This window comes from Drosophila serrata, unplaced genomic scaffold, assembly GCF_035046125.1.
Source record: "Drosophila serrata isolate PLE 108 unplaced genomic scaffold, ASM3504612v1 contig_376, whole genome shotgun sequence".
Classification (NCBI taxonomy): domain Eukaryota; kingdom Metazoa; phylum Arthropoda; class Insecta; order Diptera; family Drosophilidae; genus Drosophila; species Drosophila serrata.
Window position 1 is genome coordinate 1,947,447 of NW_028257274.1, and position 20,512 is coordinate 1,967,958.

The 20,512-nt window shown below is 36.4% G+C and overlaps 1 protein-coding gene across 6 annotated transcripts in view; it reads right to left on the reverse strand.

The window, feature by feature from the left end:
• Nucleotides 1-20,051, reverse strand: part of LOC110191263 (aminopeptidase N) — a 35,160-nt gene extending 15,109 nt beyond the window's left edge. For 2 of the 6 annotated variants that reach the window (XM_086839690.1, XM_020962054.2), the window contains exons 1-4: nucleotides 19,909-20,049; nucleotides 19,193-19,292; nucleotides 9,191-9,790; nucleotides 8,316-8,351 (exon numbers count right to left, since the gene is read on the reverse strand). In XM_086839690.1, coding sequence (XP_086695816.1) covers nucleotides 8,316-8,351; nucleotides 9,191-9,215 — 61 coding nt within the window. In that variant the 5' untranslated portion in view covers nucleotides 9,216-9,790; nucleotides 19,193-19,292; nucleotides 19,909-20,049. Of the gene's footprint in view, nucleotides 1-8,315; nucleotides 8,352-9,190; nucleotides 9,791-19,192; nucleotides 19,458-19,908 lie in introns of all 6 variants that reach the window. The other 4 variants (XM_086839692.1, XM_020962058.2, XM_086839689.1 and 1 more) reach the window with 3 other exon arrangements.
• Nucleotides 20,052-20,512: the final 461 nt, after the last annotated feature.

Sequence of the window (20,512 nt, forward strand, 5' to 3'; positions counted from 1 at the left end):
TGTAGAACAAAGTTCTTAAAGTACTTAAGAAAATATGTAATAAATTCAGGTCACTAGGAAAATAAGATACAATTACAAATTCCTGAGAGATTATCCTAGACTTACCTAGGAATTTCTAGTAGTTATTTAATTAATTTTCCACGGTTTCTAATTTCAGCTTTTAAACTGGTAATGTATACAAGCGAATATACACTTTCAGAGGTAATAAATTAATATAAAGAGGGCTATTAAATAATTCCTCCTATCTAAAGATTGCAATAATTTTTGAATAAAATATATCTCAACTGTTATTACCCTCATTAAATATTTAAAAAATGATATTGCTTCTGTACAAACTAGTTTTCTATAAATAAAACATACTATTGAAGGTACTACATACCTTTAGAAATCATTTGATTTCTCAAACAGCTTCGTTTGTTTCTGTTTCAAAGTCTGTTGCCCAATAATTTATTAACTTTACACCTAGTCCATTGTGTCAGACCTAAGCTAATGCCGACAGCAAAATTAACAAATTAAAATATATTGTATTCAGTAGCTAGAACCGAAATTCGTTCGACACTTTGTGCCGTGCAGTTTTCGAGTGCGGCTAATTTGTAAATTAAATTAGCGCTCATTCCCATTCGGATGACGCCACTTTGGATGGCAACAAAGCAGCCGTCAGTGCGAGTATTTCAAAAACACTCACACACTACACACACCACACACCACACACTCATAAACCTCGCACAACCCAATTTTAATTAGCCGGCAAACCATGAGATACAAACGCCGAAAAGCCGCTCATGCAGCTTGCCCAGGGGGTTGTGGGTGGAGTTTGCTTTGCATGTCGAATAAAACCATAAAAAACTGGACGATATAAAAGCATAAAAAAGAAGCTTAGCAAACCCAAGCGAATGAATTTCTACCTGGGGAGAATACTTAAGGTTGAATAACCCGCCAAAAAAAAATAATAAAATACACAAGCACTTCTCCAGTGGCATAGTCTGCAATTTCAAAGAGGAAAGAGTTTATAACTTCCTATAAAAACCCCCTTTTAAAACCCAGCCTCTGCTTCATTGAGAAAGGCTTGAAGGTCTCAAACAATTCTGTGTTTTAATTATAAACGACACGTAACATATAGCGAAAAAGCCACTTAATTTTTTAACAATTTTCCACAATCGATAAGAGGAAACGTTGCGTTTTTTGTGTAATGTACTTTTGATTGTTAAATGGCATGCAACAATTTTGATGAGTTTCTGATTTGACGAGTAAATTGGTTGGCATTTTTGTAATAAACCATTTAAGCGCTTTACAATTTGTCACAGTTTTGCAAAGTCCACAAAAACAAAATTCATTCATTAACAAAATGTCTCAAAATAAAAAATACAATTGAAAACTGCTGTAGTAGCAATCCGCAAATGACATTGAAGAAAAAATACGACTGGGGTGGAGTTTATTAGCTTAAGTTATTAGACATTAGTTAAGGGGTTTGTTATATTTTCCATATTTATTAACAATTGTTAAGACATGTATATACATTTTCCCTGGCAACAATTATTATTTCTTATTTATAATAGAATAATTGTTATGCCAGCAACATCTGCCATTTGTTAACACTTATCGCCAGAGGAAGATCTAACTGGTCACACCTTCTGTCTCTCCAGCAAAAAAGTCACGCCCTTTTAGTGCGTTCCAATAACAGATCATTAAATAAATTGGCACGTAAACTGTCATCGGCCATAAACCATAATTTTATATAATTAAATATTCTGTTTTTTTTTTTGTTGCCACTAAATATTCTCTTTTTTGTCACTTGTCTTTACAGTGGCCTTGCTGGGCATTAAACTGTCGTCATATATAACCCATGATTTTGCTTGTTTATTACATATACTAACTGCACACATTAATATTTACTTTTATACAGGAAATATTCGCATTACAAATTATGGGCTCACATTGTGAACTTGACGTTTGTTTTGTTGTTTGGCATTCGTTTTTTATGATGCTCATTTAATCGGGTTGCTAGTTGGCAGTAGGCCAAATTATTTTGCTCTCGTTTTCAGTTGGCGGCACTGACATTGTCACGCTTTTTTGGTGAAAGTATTTTTGAAAACATTTTTATTTATAATTGCCTGTCAGAAATATGCGGTGCTCAAAAGTGTCTGAAATAGCGATACATTAGCGGAGGATCTGAGGAAATGCTGGCTAATAAGAGTACGAATTCTGCGAAAGTGGCTTACTCGAAATTCTTTAGATCCCAAAGAGATATGGGATGTGTGTGTGGGCTTATCCAGCAGCAGTCTCTCTGATTCACTGGCATTGGTCTGCTCTTGATTTATTTTTGTCATTTTTTATCTTTTCTCGGCTAATTTGGGTTTAATGAAACAACACCTCAATGTGCTCCCCGAGGGCTTGTCAGTGTCCAATCTTTGGAACGGCCTACGCCACCGCGGCCCAAGGTCCGTTTTTATTAATAAAATTGATTAATTGCGTAGAGGGGATTTTTTTTTTACATTTCCGTTAATTCTTTTTTCGCTAATTTGGGCCCTGCCTACGGGTGCCAATTATGAGAATTTGGAGTAATCCAATTACGAGCTGTGTGGGTTTCAGATCTGTCTGAATCTGCACTTAACTTCCCCCGTGGATATATTCATTGTATTGTCAGAAGACAATAGGCAAAGATTAGAATCTGTTCCGCATTATGACAAATGTTCATCGGGGTCCCCATGTTCCTCATGTCTTATGCAACTCAGGTGCCAGCGGCCTGGCAATTTATCTAACTATTAAAAGGCAATCTACAACAGAGGCTTCGGCTTTAACTTCAACTTCAGATACGTGCCGGCTTCCAGAATGGCTGACGGATAGCATCTTTCGCCATTTACTTTGATGCATTTCCAATCGCCGCAATCCGCAGTGGCTAAAGTCACGAGCTGCCCCTGGTCTTTGTGCCGGCAATTTAAGCTAATTTCGTTAACAAAAAAGAAAATGGAAAAGCTTAGCCACACCACATTTTTGCCTGCCCAGTTTAAGCTTGAAATCTACACCGAAAATCACTTAGCCCCATTTAACTAGACTTGACCATTAAAATAAATTATTTAATTTTATTATTGCCGATAAAGCTGCCAAATAATGTGGCTCAAAAAAAAACTCTGCAAAGGCAAAGCTTTGACAGGCAGTTAGTCTTAGCCAAGAGATAAAATCGACAAAAATGAGTGAGGTTGTTCGGGCTTTTAACTAAGAATAGCTGGCTTTTTTCTTGGAACACCCATAAATCACTTCCTCTTTAAAAACAAGCTAAATATATTTAAGGTAGCTTGATGAATATTGTGCTAAAAATCGGCAACATTGCGGCAGTGAAAATCGTCAACAATGGCTGCGCATGCGCCGAGTAATAAAAATTTGCATATACATATGACCATATGTGCACACTGCATACATTTCATTGGATGAAATGAAACGCCTTAGATGAAATATGTCAACAGCAATTGGCGCTACTGCAAATTGATTTCAATTGTAAGCCCAAGAGCGCCACAAGCTGACGTCATTTCCACGAATGATTCGCCACTGTTGCTGCGGGTTTGGTCAAGTTTACTAATCGTTCAGGGCCAACACGGCACAAAGTGCACTGTGGAAATTGGTTTTAATAACTTGGAAAAGTAAGGAAAGATGGTGGGATTATTTAGAAATCAGTAGAGAAGTTGGAATCCCTTTAAAAGGTGTCCAAAAAAGGAAATGCATCTTTTGAGTTAGGGAATAAAGTTCAATTGATTTGATGTTTAAATATTGGAGCCTTATTCTTGGTAAGATTTTTAAAAGAGATATATATATATAAGTATTTATTGGGAAATAATAGGTAGAAAAAGTTGATTGATTTTCCAATTTTTAGACACCTAAAGTTAATCTTACAATAATAATCAAAGAGGTAAGTTTACTTTGTATAAATTCTATATTATACTTACAAAATATTTCAAAAAATCCCTGTTAAGATAAGAAGATAAAATTTAATACAAATTAATCCATAATTCTATTTTAAAACTCAATGTCATTACATTTTTCTTCGTGTGACAAAACGGCAAAGGCGCCAATGCAAATAAACACCGGCTGACTGGCTGGCAAAAGAATTCGGTTGCTGAGTCCGGAGCCAAAAACAATTTAAATGCAAATCACGTGTTTTTCTTAATGCACCGCCGATCAATTGGTCAATAAACACAGCGATTGGTCAGCCAGGCAGCCAGCGATTGTGGCCTGAACTTGGACCACAAATGGCAGGGGGAAAATACTTTCCAGCTGGCAATGAAAACTGACATTTCAGGGGAAAAGCTGACAGTAGGTGAAAATAGATATATGATGGAATGGAGGCATCAGAAAACTATTTGTCTTTGGCGACAATTGATCATATCGAATAACCACTTCAAATTCCGACATTGAGCTTGCAGCAACTTGAGATGCATTTTCCATGTCGTGTAATTGAACACCTCGACAAATGGGATACTTAAACGATTTGAAAATCAAATCTTAGAGCAAAGTTGTCTGACTGCAATTTAAACTTGTTTCTGGCTTATTTTTATATGTGTTTATATTCCGAATTAACTGTCATAAGCATGAGGTGTTGGGCTTAACGCCTACATGCCAGCTTCTTCACATGGTTTTATGCAAATTTTGATAGCTTATCACGTCTTATTATGTAAATAGTCTCATTCTTGGCCACAAACAGACAACAAGATCAAGGTAATAAGAGCGTGAACACAGGAATTTCAGATGACATAGGCATGGGAAATACCCTACAAATGGGTAAATACAAAGTGGCATGAACTTAGATTAAAAACTTTTGAGATACAAATATTTTATATGTTTCCAGGCTCTTATAATTTTCATTAAAAGCTTGAATCGCTGTGAAGAAATCATTTCCGACCTAATAAATCATATATGTACATATATTCTGATCAACATCAACAGGCGAGTTGATCTCCCATATCCGGTATAAAATAAAATGTTCGAAATTTTTCCGAAATGTGATATTTTTATAAGGGGTTACATCGTTAAAATTGTAAAAAATTAAAATTTTAAATTGAGAATGCAGTTTTAACAAAAAAGGACGCTAATTTCGGCACGCTGAAGATTGTATACCATTGCAGACCGAAATTCGACCACTAGGAATTAATACAATATAAATTATATATATATGTTAAAAAACAATAAAGTAATGCCTGCATTTTTTCTCTATTTTTAACGATCGTTTGTATGACAGCTATATGATAAAGTAGTCCGATTTTCGTAACATTGTACACAAAATTCTAGATTAATATATAATGGCTAATTACCAAATTTGATGAAAATCTGTTGAAAACTGCAAAACTTATTTATTTCAGAGTTACTTACTGCTCATAGTTACTTATTGCTTATAGTTAACTTAAATATCACCTCGTCGCGCCTCTCGCTGCCTTCCCACCCTCTCACTCTATGTTAATCTCTAGAGGCAACTGCTTCTCTCCCACGCACTCACACTCACTTTCTCTGCTCTTCTCTGCTCTGCTCTGCTCTTCTCTGCTCTGCTCTGCTCTTCTCTGCTCTGCTCGGCTCCCTGCCGTGGACTATAAATAGAGGCGCTGAGGTCGCGCGCGCCTCAGTCTGTACTAGGGGTACCTAGTGTTAACATCAATAGTGATAGTGCAAGTGATCAGCCTTCGACTTCAAAAATATGACGTGGCCAATGAAACACATCTGGATGACTAGGAAGAAGCTTACTTTGGATGAAGTAAGTAAGTCACTGAAAGGAAGTAAACAATGACGTGTCCTTTACTGCGGTAAGTCTTAACCATGACATTTATATTATGTATGAAGAAGCTATTGGTGGTATCAGACCTAGGTCTAGACTATATGTTCCAATTTATTTCCTTACTTCCTTACTGCTTTGGTCCCCTTTGCATACTTAGAAACTTTCTGATATTTTTAGTTACTTTAGATACTTACTTATTATAGTTACTTACTGGTCTTAGATATTTACTGTTCAGAGTTACTTAATGTTCATTGATATTTACTGATCAGAGTAACTTACTGGTCATAGTTAATTAATGTTAATGTTAATACATTTAACAATCGTTTCTCTTGCAGTTATATAGTATTCCGAATTTCATAAAACTAAAAACGAATTATTATAATAATAAAGCTTTGAATCAAATTAGATAAATATATGTAAAAAATTGTACAAGTTATCATTGTTTTTCTACAATTTTCCGAGAGCTCCATAGGAACAGCTATATGATATAGTCGTCTGATCTGGCCCGTTCCGACTAATATAAGAGTGAATACTAACTGCAAAGTTTCATTGAGATACCTTCAAAACTAAAACAACAAGTTTGCGTAGAACCGAACAGACGGTCGGACGGACAAGAAGACATATGTATACTTTATAAAAAGTAAGGGTATAAAAACGCCATAAAAACTAACATAGGAAAGCTTTCCGAATTAAAATTAATGCATTTTTGACTTAATTGTGAAATTTTTCAATTTTCTTTTGTCATATAAAAATATCGATAAATATTGATTAATTCATTAAAAATATTTTAAACTTTCATTCCCATAATTCATTTGCAAACTGCAAGGATATATAACCATGGACATCCCGAAGTTAGCTTTTTGTTTATCATTACAAACGGATTGCTAAGACTATACCACCTCTTTTCCCAGGGTATTAGCCAACAATGTCCGCAACTGTTGGCCATAAATTTTCGTCACTGGTGTGTTTAGTCATGCTGTCGTCATCGTTGTGGCTTATGTCTTTTTTTCTGTTAATTTTTACAAACTTTCAATACACATGTGAACATAAAATGTCTAGTTCAAAGCCCTGGCAAGGTCACAAGGTCAGTGTAAGACTCAACCAACCATGACCATCAAAATTTAGTGTCTGATTTGCAGAACATATAAAATATTTATACTTTTGTTATTGTTTATTCCACACGTTCCATTGTCATAAATACTGACACTAAACATTGTTTAATTAGAAAATAATGGCGCACTCAGCTGTCTTCATTAAACCATTTGCGCAACTGTGAAGAAGAGTGTGTTTATGTTCCGGATTCAAGATCAAATTTGAAATAATGCCATGCGAAAAATTTCTAAGAATTCCATAAACAAAAAGCTATTCTAAAGAGTCGGAAAAAGAAGTGATTTAAGAAAGCGAAACCGCATTGGCTGAAGATAAATGAGGTTTCGGTCTGGCTTAAAGAATTCGGGGAAACAAATTCAATGTCTTTGCCCCGACAAAACTGCCAATTTATTATGCTTGCTTGGATCCTTTTTTTGTTTTAACAAAAATAAAAAAAAAAAAGAGCTCTCCCTGCAGATGACATCATAAGATACTCGTACGAATTTCGAGATGCCCGTGAAAGACGTGACCGCGTTGCAGTTTTTGACGCCACATACAGAGTACTTGAAGACGCCGCTCAAGGAACCCTGTCCGTCTGTCTTCCTGCCCGATAATTTATGACAGTTTTTGCCTTCTCCCAAATGAATATTAATTGAAAAGCCAATCGCCCAGCATCCAACTGACAAACAGACAAACAGACAGACAGTTTTGCCTTTTGTGGAACACAGTTGTCAGCGGCAGCAGTGAGCTTGACTACTTTACGGCTCGCTTTTCGCCTTGGTCAGCGTTTAATTTTTTGCATTCTCCGATGATACCTAGAATCGAATATGAGAGGCATGGGCATAGCCAATTTGGTCTGTGATTTACATTCGTTAATCCTCTTATGTAAATGTGAAACAAAGCCAAAATAGCAGACGATATAATGTAGCGTAATGTGGCGTCACAAGATGATAGAGTCAGCGACCGATTCTGCGATCTGAAAAGGGAGGCTGTGGAGGCGTGTCAAACCGGCTCAGTATCTCGCAGATACTCGTTTGCATCACACTCAGACTTTAATAGGGCGTCACAAAGTTGATGATGGCCCTTTAAGTATTCTAAGCCAGTTTCCCCCACCTTTTGTATGCCTTAGTTTGGTGTAATCATGTGCCGGTTATGGGCAGACTATATGAAAATATGGTCAACAAATACTTTAAGCCAAATAGATATGAAAAGTAGTTTACAATTAAAATTTACTTAAAGTATTTTCTATATTTTGAATGAAAATAAAAGTATATATTACTTAAAATAGAAGTAGAAGCATCAACTACTAAGTTAATCAGACCCCGAAGGTAGTATGCCTTGGATTACTACTAGAAAACGACTTGATGTTATGATATTTAAAACAAAATTAAGAAAATTCTGATAAGTAAGATCACTTCTTTAAATTTGTATTAAAAAATAACTAAATATCAATTTCTACTTAACAATTTACCTGGACTTTCCACACCCATTATGGCATCTGAATCCTCTGTATGATAGTTAGCATTTTGGTATTTTAAAAAGAATTTCGTTGATTTGGGTTAGTTATGTGCTCTGACTCAGGCCAGGTAACGTAATTGTCTATTTCTATTAACCAAAGTGTTTGCCAAAATAAATACAAAAAAATATTGCAAATGGCTCAAAGATCTATCTAGATGCATTGCCTCATTGCTCTGACTAATGGTGAGTGAAGTGTCTGTTTGAATAATTTGCATTTGCATTTTACTAATAAATTGCAGATTTTCGGTGTCACTGTGCAGAGAGATCACTTTGAGATTTGCATGTGCAACATTTTTGTGAAAATTCGAATTCAAAGTCAAATATATTTCGCTCAAACACATGTCCGAGAATTTTGTTGAATGAATGGTATTATGCCATTGTGTGTTTTCAAATATTTTTAGGTATTGTAGGTGAGAGAGCAAAAGCCATCGAATGAATGAGAAAATACTAGTATTTATTGTCGAAATAGTCGTGATGTAAGATGTATCAGACGGATATATCTTGTGTATAAGCTTTAGTCGGTGGGTGGCTATGAGTAATTAGCCGATGAAATAAAGGCAGCCAAGCAAATTAAATTACTGACTTATTCAAATGAAATATGGGAATACAAAGAAAGAAGTAAAGTGTTTTAAATTCTATTGAAGAAAGTATCTTAAGTATTATTTTAGGTAACAAGCAACTTAAACTAAGAAAAGATGCCTCATAATTCTTAAAAGATTGTTCATATTCAGACATCAAATTAATAAACACTATAAAAACTGCATCAAAAGATAGGCATTCCTTATATCTCAAGGCACACACTTGAATTGAAATGTAATTACAACTCACCTTCGTTGACGTAACCGCCCTCCATGGTGCCAAAGGTGTACACCTCGCTCCGGTTGCCTCTGCCTCTGCCTTGGAACACTTTGGCCGCGACCTACGTCTATGTTGCCACAAAAAATGAAATCCGGGAGGAGGTGTTATGGCCCGATTTGGTCTGGCCAATGCACTCCACACCTCGGGTGAATTTGAATTTTCAATCCGAAATCTGTTGCAATGTGCGTTCCGCGTTCCTGCGTTCTTGCGTTCTTCGATTCTTATTTATTTTTATGCCAAGTATGCTGTTGTCTGGCTATTTATTAGAATTTATCTCGCGATTGCACCACCAACCAGCAACCAAATATTGCAAGAGGAGAGTCAGAAGGAGGACTGGAGCCTCTCAGAGATCGATGGCGTGCAAGTGGCCGGGCATCGTGTGGTTCTTCTCGGTGGGTTCTCGGTGCAGTAAACAAACAGACTCGTCCCACTGTCCCACACCAAGTGCGGAAATGTGCTCTCCAAGTAATCTATCTGCCGGTTGTATCTAGCTCCAGCTGCACAGTTGAGATTTCTCCAGAATTTGCATGGATCCCTGGCTGCTGCGCGGTCTTCTTTTTTGGGTTTGGCCTGAAAGGAGTTGCCGGAAAACATTAGTGAATGCTCTTCATCAAAATTGACCAGAGATAAATGGTGACCCCCAGGTCAAAGCAAGTAAATCACAATCACAATCAATTTGGGGGAGTGGAAGCTGAACTTCTAGACCCGACCCCTCGTGTACCTTGACACTTGCCTAATACTCGCATTAATTTTTTCAAATATTTCACAGAATCCCATATATTTCATTCCTCTAAAAATAGCTTAACTAAATCATTCGGTTTTGGAACATTTAGTTCCTTCATTTCCGTTTCGTTATTCGCTCAATTACCCTTCCCCTTGAAATATTTTTCACGCATCTGCATGGTTGGCGCCCACGGATTCCCAGCTTTACTTTTGCTTTTAGTTGTTTACTTTTTTCCCCAACGAAAAATCATAACAATTTGCCACTGCCTGGGGTACAATTCATGATGTCACTTTGTCAATGTTTGTGCCGTAAATTGAAAACTAATTTATAATGCAAATACGAGCAGTGAAAAATAAACAGAAACATGAAGACCAAATGTGTTTATCGAATGCATTCGCCAGCGATTGTTTGCATAGGCGATCGTGTGTCTATGTCTGTGTGTTTTGACAATGATTAAGCCGCAAGTTCAATGCCAAAGAACGCGAACCGAATCCAAAAAGTGGAGACCGGAATATTGAATATCGGCGGCATATCATTACTTGCTTCGGTTATCCATGCGAAATCGTAAACAAATGACGATGACGATGAGGCAAAGTCAAAGTCTGAGGAGAACCGCACCCGATAAAAGCTCGCCGCGAACTGCAAAAGAACGTCTGCCGGGGGACCCAAGGGAGTCACAATCAAAATACTTTACCAAAAACAGAAATATATAAAAAATATTAAGTAATAAAAACGAGAGAGAGAGAGAGACATTGGGGAAGCAGAATCGTCACGATGAAGGGCCATCAAAAGAAATGGTGTGCCTTTTGTCGTCAATGGATTCATACTTGACATTCGATTGGGCGCCAAGAACAGACAATGCCATAACCAGAGGTTGTACAGATACACTGGGAATAAAGGGGTATTTAAAGAGTGAAAGTGGGTTAACAAATAGTGAGAAATTAAAGAAAATTTGGACAAGATTTTAAGTCAAATTGTACAGCTGAAAGTCAAAGAAATATAGCTCTTTAACTAGGTTACCAATACACAAAGCTAAAAAATCCTTATAAAATTATCTATTAATCAAAGCTTAAATAATTCCCAAGTACTTTAATTTCCTTATAAACCCTATTTAAAACCTAACTTTAGATCACATAAAATTATCTTTGGATATATAAAACATGCTTTAAATAAAACTTGCAAGTTTTAAAAATCCCTCAAAAAATGTTTCTTATTTGCTCAATTCTTAGCATGATTCTCAATTTTTGTTCTCAGTGCTTAGTGCCAAAAAAAAGACAGACTCGTAAACTTTCATTTTTGGAGAGCTTGGCTTGTCGAGATCAATTTGATCGGCGGAACGAATTTTAATTGAAGCCGCAGACCGCAGACCTCCGAGGGAAGCATCAAGCGAGGGACCCTGAGCGATTACACGAGTTGTGTGTGGTGTTTGGTGTGAGATGTGTGTGTCTCTAACAAGTCGCATAATTAAACTGGCATTTGATTAATAATCATTGAACCCGGTATGACCCGCACTTCCCCAAACAACCCAACACAACCCAACCCCTTCTACATATTGGTATTTTTGTGGTTTGTTGTAACAATTAGCGATCACATTATGCATTTTAAATCGACTTTTATTGAGTTAAATCTGTGAACAGCCTTCGCTGTTCAGCCCTCATTGGAAATATGGGAAAAATGGAAATTGGATCAATTGGGATTCAATACGTTTATTGCTTAACGAGTGTAAATATTGAACGTTAAGGACACGATGCAGCCAAATTGTTCTTAATTCGCTGCGAGTGTCATCAATCAAGAGCAGAGAAAGCGACTTGGAGTGTCGAGTTAATTGCCAAGGCACAACTTGGTAATTATGTAATTGTCATCCATTCTTCTCTTCTTTTTATTATTATTATTATTTGTCGTGTGACAATGACAAGGGTTGAGTCAGAAAGAGTTGGAAGGGGCATCATTGACCCCATGTTACGCTGGCCATTAAAATGTGACAGCAAAATCTGCGCAAAATTTGGGACTTCACACTTGGTAAATTCTCAACAAGAATTATTTACCAAAGTCAAGTCTTACTAATTACTTAATAGTTTCTCAAAATTATGGTCGGGTCTTTTTTTTAACAAACGATGACCGACAACCTACAAATACATACATTTTAGGCTTCTGTCAATTGTCTCTGTGGCAGGTTAACAAACGCGAATTAGATATGCAAATTATTACTCATGTCAGGCCTGTGAGCACTTAATAATGTATCTATCTTTATGGCTCACGAAATAACCATTCTGTCGGTATTATTATTATTATTTTCCAGCATTACAAAACGCCCACAAAAACGCGCGGGCGAGATCTATATATACAGGGCGCGTTGCACTTGTCTAGTGCAATATTACGTATACGTACCGTAAACGCTGATGACGGATCATTAGGCTGAGCGAAAAAACAAAAAAAAACCAATTAAGTGAGAGACCAAAAGCCACCAAACAATACCATAGTCAAGGGGATATATCAAAATTAATAGCACTAGGTTTTTTGTTTTGTTTTTATTTCGTTTTTGTTCTCAAACCGACAACGTCATCGTTGTCACTGTCGCCGTTTTGACGGTGCTTCTGTGCTGAATAATATAAATAAGTAATTTACTCAACAAAAACAAAAAATAACACTGGTCCAGAGCAGATCTGAGCTTATTTTTGGTTCTCTTTTGTCGGGCGAATATATTCATAGATATTATTGAAAGTAAATAACGAAACTGGGTCAGCGCCAGCCTCCCCACAGAGCAAAAAAATACTATATTTCACCAGCAAATCAATCATATTTCTCAGGGACAAAAAGGAAAGATGAAATAACAAAAACTACAAAGAAGACTAACACTTGATATGGCCAAAAGTTGGCGCCAAATTGCTAATAAGCAATTGCGGTGCACGTGTCGTATACTTAACGTGAGCATTTGTTTTATGATCATTCATAAAAACACAATTACATCACGGAGCTTCCCCTCGGACTCACTGAAAGTTCGACGCACTCGCGGCCACAAACAAATCTATATAGTATATATATAAAGTATAGCAGCATATTGAAAAAGCTGACCATAATGAAATTACAAGTTCTTCCGATAGAAATTAATTAAATACGTGATGAAAATTGCCAAATTTCATTACGAACTTGCCGACAAAGTGTTTATTGAGAGGTGGAAATAAGTACTTCAACAACACTTGCCATATTTTAACTTAAACAATAAAACATTTTTATTAAAGTGTTTTATATTTAGCACATAAATTAATATCAAAGTATAGACTAAGCATATTAAAAACATTTTCTTGTATATATATATTTCTATAAAATATTATGAGGCGCGAAAATAAAAACTGATTCATTTATATGTTAAGAGGTACAATTAGCACTTAAATTTTGAAAAGCAAAAAAAATCAATTTAAGAACTGTAAAAGCAAAGGAAAACTAGTTTAAGAGTATAAATAAACTCAATTTCTTAGTTGTATAACCTGAAACTATGTGGAATGGCATTTTAATTGAAACAAACACATTTTGCACATTTTTGGTCATTTAAAATTAGCCAATAAACATTTTTAGCACTTTTTCTTAACTTGGCCGGGCGGTGTTACCTTCGCCACATGTTGGCCTCCCCCCAAAATGCGGATTCTAATTTAATGTCCGTTTATTTGTTCAGAAAATATATTTGTTTGATTCCTGCTAGTTCCATTCGCTGTTTTTCTTTCTCAGTTTTCTTCGAAGCTTTTCGCTTTCCTTTCGGTGTGTTTTTGCTTGCTATTATTTGCTATTTTTAATGGGTGATCTGATGAGTGGCCATTGGCACTATCGAAGGTGCAGTAAATCATCCGAATTCGTTTCCATATCTATTTAATTTTACTTTTTTTTGTTTCTGGTCTTTATCGCTCACCGTTGGGCGAGTGAAGCGTGCGCTCCAATTTCCAATTTCGTGTTCATTCAACGTCAAAAGTCTCTCGGTGACATTCGTCGTTGTCACTTGTTTGGCCCCGTTGGGCGGGTGTGGGGTTAATGTGGAGCCGGACATTAAATGTTAAGCTTTTTGTTGTTATTTTTGGTTTTGGACATTGGCCTAAAGTGACGTAAGCTGGTCAGTGGGTCTTGGTATCATTTCAAGGTTATTCAAGTCTCCGATATTTGTTATTGATATCGAAAATGTTACTCAGTGGAAACATTGAGATCATTTGGGTCTAGTTATTACTACAAGGTCTTGTTTTGTTAACTTTTGCTATATGTTATCAAATTATCTTTAGTTATCTCTGTAATTTCCTGAAAATCTCCCCAAAAGATCAAGAGTAAAGATAATTTTTCCACCATGAACACTATTAATTTACACCTAGAGCAACCTTCTCCTTGCCTTTTTGACTTATTGTTAGTATTTCTGAGATCATTTTCGCCAGACGCTATCTTTTCGCTCCACTTAACAATTACACGATATTACAAAAAATATTTAATTTAGGTGATAAACTTAAGAGCATACAATCTAATAAATTGCGATGTCAACGCATAGATAAGGGGCCTTCGTTCGCAAGTTGATGTCATTGTCCGTTCTGGGTAAACTATAAGTCCTCTCTCCTTCCGCGTATTATGCCATTAAAGACAACGAATTCTGGCCGCTATCTTGGCAAACTTGAGGCGGAAAAGCTGCCTGCTTTTCCACCATCTGCATTGCGTGACTGGCCAATGAAAAATATAGAAAGAAAAAAAGGAAAACACACCCACAAATGCAACAACGCAACCTCTTGGGTCGCCCAAAACCCTCTGTCATAATTCCGCAGCACGCATTAAAATTTAACGCCATTGCATGTTCTCCTCGTTTGCTGAGCTTTTGACCCTTGCGATGAAGTTGGGCCGATAGTACCACAAAAAAAAAACAGGAGGAAAATTCAAAAAAGAAAAGAGATTTCCAAAAAAAAAAAAACCTAATAACAAAACGTAACGCAGTGCAGTTTTCACATACCATCCTCCCCCATGTGTGTGTTTGGTGTGTCAAATTAGTTACGCCCTGTGAGCTGCAGGTGGTTTTGTGGCTATTTTCATTTTCCGCCGCTGACAAAGCCAAATGAAAATGTCAAACGCTTGTGACGGCCCAAGTTTGTCAGCCTTTCGTTAGTAAATGGGGAAAAACTGCCGCCTCATTTATGATTATACCGTAAACATATGAATGTTTTTCGTAGCTCTTTTACTTCACTTGCCCCTTTGGATGATACGTGTTTGTCTCTGTCTGTCTGTTTTATAAAATAAATATTTGGTTGTTTTGGTAATATAAGTTGGCTTATTTATATGTCAAAGCTGGCAAATCACTGCCATACTATTTTTAAAAGAATTTTGCTTTTAGAAAGTATTTAAATATTTAATTAAATAATTAGCACAGGAGCTGTAAAAAGATAACCTGCACTAATATGTAGGTACTGAAATTTCGAATTAAAACTTATTATTCGAAATTATGAAAAGAATTCGGGGAATATATTTTTAGTTTAACTGCTTAATTTAACAAGTTTAAATTAAATACTTTAATAAAATTTTTTTTAGGGTTTCTTAGCTTTTTATATGTGTACCTTTTTAGGGTTTCTAATTTAAGTCAAAAGCTTAAAACAATGTGAAGGAATCATTTCCGACCCTATAAATCATATATATTCTTGATCAGCATTAATTTCCGAATTGATCTAGTCATATCTGGACAAAAAATAAATTTTTGAAATTTTTTCAAAATTTGAAAATTTCAAAAATTTGAACTTTCTCAAATGTTAAATAAAGTATGCAGATTTATTACCCTAACAAAAACTAGCATTATAGCATTTTTCTAACTGAAATTAATGCATTTTTGGCTTAGTTATGAGATTATTAAACTTTGATTTGTCTATGGAATTGTCATGTAAAAACCTTTATAAGTATTTTAAGAATGCGACTATTTTAAGCTCAGTTATGATATATTTCCGATATATTTTTCTTGAAGAATTACTGTCTGATATTTTCTGCAACCCATATAAAATTCTTTAGTAATTTTCTCTTAGTGTCTAAATATTTGTAGCTCATGCCCTTTCCAATCACTTGGCTTATTCATCTTCATTCAGGGCCTGGTCTCCCATTTGCATTTGATCTGACTCGCGCTTTCTGTTTCGTCATCTGTCAAAATGCACTATATAGACTCTAGGTCTGACGTCATCCCACCACCGAAGTTTATTAATATTCATAACGTTGGGCCAAAGTCAAAAAGAATTAGGCAAAATGTTTATCAGTGCGCGATGGCTGCTTATCAATCATGTGAGTCGCATGAATGAAATTCATTTCGTTCACCTATATTTGCTCTTTTATTTTTGTTATTCACTTTTTTGCTCTTGGAAAGCCTGCAGTCTGTTTATATAGAGAACTTGCCGATCTGCTCGGTAGCTACATACATATAGCTTAATGGCAAACAAATGCCAGCGACAAAAGGCATTTTAACGATATTTGGTGACCTTGAAGGTGGCAACAAAAATTTTCAAATTTTTATGACTTTTCTACAGCTGGCAGGCAGGCAGGCTGCCGTGCTTGTTTGATATTGCATATAGAATGCCTTATGAATTTTTCTTGAATAAAAGCCAGGCAGAGAGAGAGAGAGTGAAAAGCGAATGTCGAGTGGCTCAGAAAATTTCACCACATCACCTCGAGCACCCACTGAAAATTAGGTGGGCGGCGGTTGGAGGTGTGTGTATTTTCCTCACTTTGCACTTGAAATAGTTCTGTTTTCCTTTCCACTCTCGGTTTTCTTCCGCTCTTTTACATATTTTTTTCTGATCAGTAAAATTGTTGCTGCCTCGGTTAATTGTTGTTATTTTTCTGTTGCTGTTGCAGCGCCACAATTATCATTTGTTCTTATCAAATGACTCATGGAACTAGAAACACTTTTCCGTAAGGGGGGCTGAACCCAGACAAAATACAAACATTACGCGTGAATTGTGCAATAAAATTACTATCAAATACACGGAGAAAAAGTGTGTACTATAAAGTATTTTACAATTAGTTTCAAGCAGAAGCTGGAGAGATGTTTATAAATATTTCTAGAACACCTTCAACAGCATTTAGAGTATAATTTGTTACCAAAAACAACCATATATTAGTATTAAATATATAAACAATAGTAGCCTTAGATTTCTCCTGTGTAAAGGCAATAAAAATTGCTTGTAAGAGGTATAAATGATAGCAAACTAAAACTCCATTCTCATTTCCCCGTAAGGAGTATATCTGCAAAAATAAAGCCAGGTATTCCAGGTAAAGGGATACTAACCACCGGGATTTTCTTATCCTCCCCTTTCCATAATGGCCCGTTAAATCCCAACAAGGTGCCAACAACCAAAGTGAAACCACACAAAAAGGTAAACTGAATCCAAGCTGAGGAGGAGGGAGGAAAAACAAATGAAAAGCGACGGGAAACCACAAAATGCTGCAATCAACTGAAACTCCATGGGTGGTTTAGGTGAAAATATGGCCTGAAATTAGAGTGAAAAGCGGCAAGACGCCCTATATGTTATGAGCGGCAAATGCAATTATGCAAATTCCCAAATGCAGCCATAGAAAAGCGGGAGGGAAAATAAATTATAAATCACACAATAACAATCAAGAAGGGTTAAAAAACCATAAAAACAATTATATTTAACTGAAGAAACCCTGGCAATCGAAGGCAATTCCACTAAAATAAATTGAAAACACGCGCCAAAAAAGGGGTCGCCTTGTGATGTGAAATCAATGCCATCGAGGGGGGAACTGAGAACCAAAATATGAAGGGTGTCTTTGCCAGAGGGTAACCGTATTTCATATAGGGAATTTGATATTTTTTTTTGGCTACACTACCTGAGTGCGAAACCAAATCTGCAGCCGTCGATGAGCTCATACCCAAATGAAAATCAAATATAGAGATAAGGGAAACCCCCTCTACTTGCATTACAAAAACCCGGATACAACAAGCCCCTCGGCTGTATATTTTTTACATATTCTTTTTTTGGCACACTCCCCAACATTGTGTGCTTATCGCAGGACCTCTATCTAACTATAGTTTCTCTGGCAGATATATCTGATAGATAGGCCGACAAAATCGCTCTAGTGTTAAATTAAAATGAGCGTAAACTCGGCACAAAAAGCGAATAACTACCCACATATAGTGCAGGCCCCATCTAAGAGTACTCACTGTACTCGATTGCCGCCTGAATGGTCACCATTGAAACTTAATTAATGGGAAAAATGCAGCGCAAAGCGGCGCGAAATTAACAAAGGCGAAAAAAATTGTATCGAGTGGGTTTGGTGGTAAATATAGCAGATTGAAGCCTACTTTGCAGGAGCTTTAGCCGCCATATGGCTATATGGTCTATATGCTAATTGGGTTTTTTTCAATTACACAGAGAAAATCTAGAGCAAGTTTCTTATATACTTTTTATAATATATTAATAAATGAAAAAAGGTGCAGGATCAGTTGGTTCAGTTAAGTGAAAGAAATCTACAAAAAACACAGAGAGAGAGACTGCAAAGGATTCAAAATTGATTTAAGAACTAACTATTTAAACTATAATTTTATAAAACAATTACACTCTTTATGACGTATTTCATTTATAAATTAATATATTAATTGTCTGGAGGAAGAAGTTTCAATTATAAAGGAATACAAGAATAAAACAATTTGTGAGTATTTCAATTATTCCACTTCTGCTCCCGTTTTTCTGCTTGAATATTTAATGTTTTTACTACGAGTAGACCCACACCAACTATCCTATTCAAAGTGCTCATGCAGGGCCGGAAAAGCTGGCCTGGAACACCCACAATACCCCCCCTTGACAACGAGGAAAATCCGCCCACGTGCCGGCTAAAAGAGAACCTGCTGCCACTTGTTCGGCGTTGCATTGAAATTGAAAGCAAGCAAAGCATGGTTGCAACACGGAAAAGCGGAAAAGCATTGCCGGCGCAGTGCTGAGAGGATTTCACAGCTGTTTTTCTTTAGAGGGGGAGGTTGGGTTGGGTTGGGGTTGCAGCAGCATGGGGAGGTGAAAAGTTCAAGCACTGCAGCAGGCAAGTGTCCTTGGACTGTTGCTGTCGTCGTGGAGTTTTCTCGACACCGACCGGCATTGCATTTTTCTCTCGCCGAAGGACACACACGCCTGCAAAATCAATAATTGCCCGGTTGGATGCAGTGGGTCAATTTCGGGTTGATTTTTCACATTTCCATTCCCCCAAAAAAACTAAAAATCAATTCAAACGATTGCCAAACTCACCTCGGATTTTTCCACTTGTCTGGCACACACCGATTTTTAAGTGGTTTTCTTAAATTTTGTTGTTATTATTAATTGGCTTTGCAGCACGATTTTTCTCAAGCTGTTTTCCGAAATGAAACAAGAAATTTGAACATTTAAATTTTGTGGAACATTTAATTTGTTGTATATTATTATTTATTTCTTTTTTGTGGCTTAAGTTTACGAAACTTTACAGAGCTCCCGTTACACTTTGATTGTTGATAGCGTTGAGCGTGTGTGAGTGTGTCTAATTTTGATTAGAGCAAAAGTTAAAACAAATGCAAATCGATGTGGTTTATTATTGTTGTTGCTTGGCCGTCATGGGCAATGTCAGAGGCATGCATATTTTGTTTTGTTTTTCGTTTTGGTGTGATTTTTGTCGTTTTTAAATTTAGATTTTGCCGGTCTTTTGTTTTATTTCTATTTTGACTATGAAAGAAATTGATATTTTTAATACCACAACACACAACGCTCGTCACGTTGTGCGGTTATTTTTTTCTATGCCTAACTAGTTTTCAGCCAACACTGAAAATTGTGTTCTAAATGGCAAAAACAAAAAACAACTACAAAAAATCTACAAAAAACGCCCACGAAAATCGCCCACTCAGCTAAACAACAATAAATGTAAACGACAACGCACACGCACTACTCGAGATAACAAATAGTAAGAAAAAAACTTTATAACGAAACTTGCGTACTTAATCAAATAAGCGTTATAACAATCGCTTTTGGCCAAAAAGCGCTTTGCTCTCCACGACTCAATTCATTTCAATTTCACGCGCGAGATCTCACCGACAACCTTCCCGTTTCAATGCAACCACCGGACTGTCGTTCAATATTGAAAGCGAATGCTTTAACACGGTCGCCCAGCGAGCTTATTGCCAGCGAACTTGCATGAGTTGCTTGATACACTGGGGGAAAAAATGGTGGTGAGGTAATTTTGAGGTATGGGTTAGGATTGTATCTCAATCTCCTAACATCTGTCAGTCTTTTTTTTTTATATTTGTAGAAATAAAAACATAACTTATGATAGGAATTAAATTGAATGAAGCTCTTCACTGTTTGAAAATGTTGAAAGCACTTATCTATACTTAATTTTATAGTGTATTGCAACCAACAGATGCCGGCAACAAACTGAAAGGTGCTACCTCTGGCTAATTGTGGTTGGATCAGCTGTTTAGACGCACAACTCAAGCATGTTGCCACCGGTTTTATGGGTGCCACAACCTTGTTATCAGTTTGATGGAACTTGTTCCAAACAACCACACAATCTTCCTTTAAGATTCCAAAAATATTGATTAA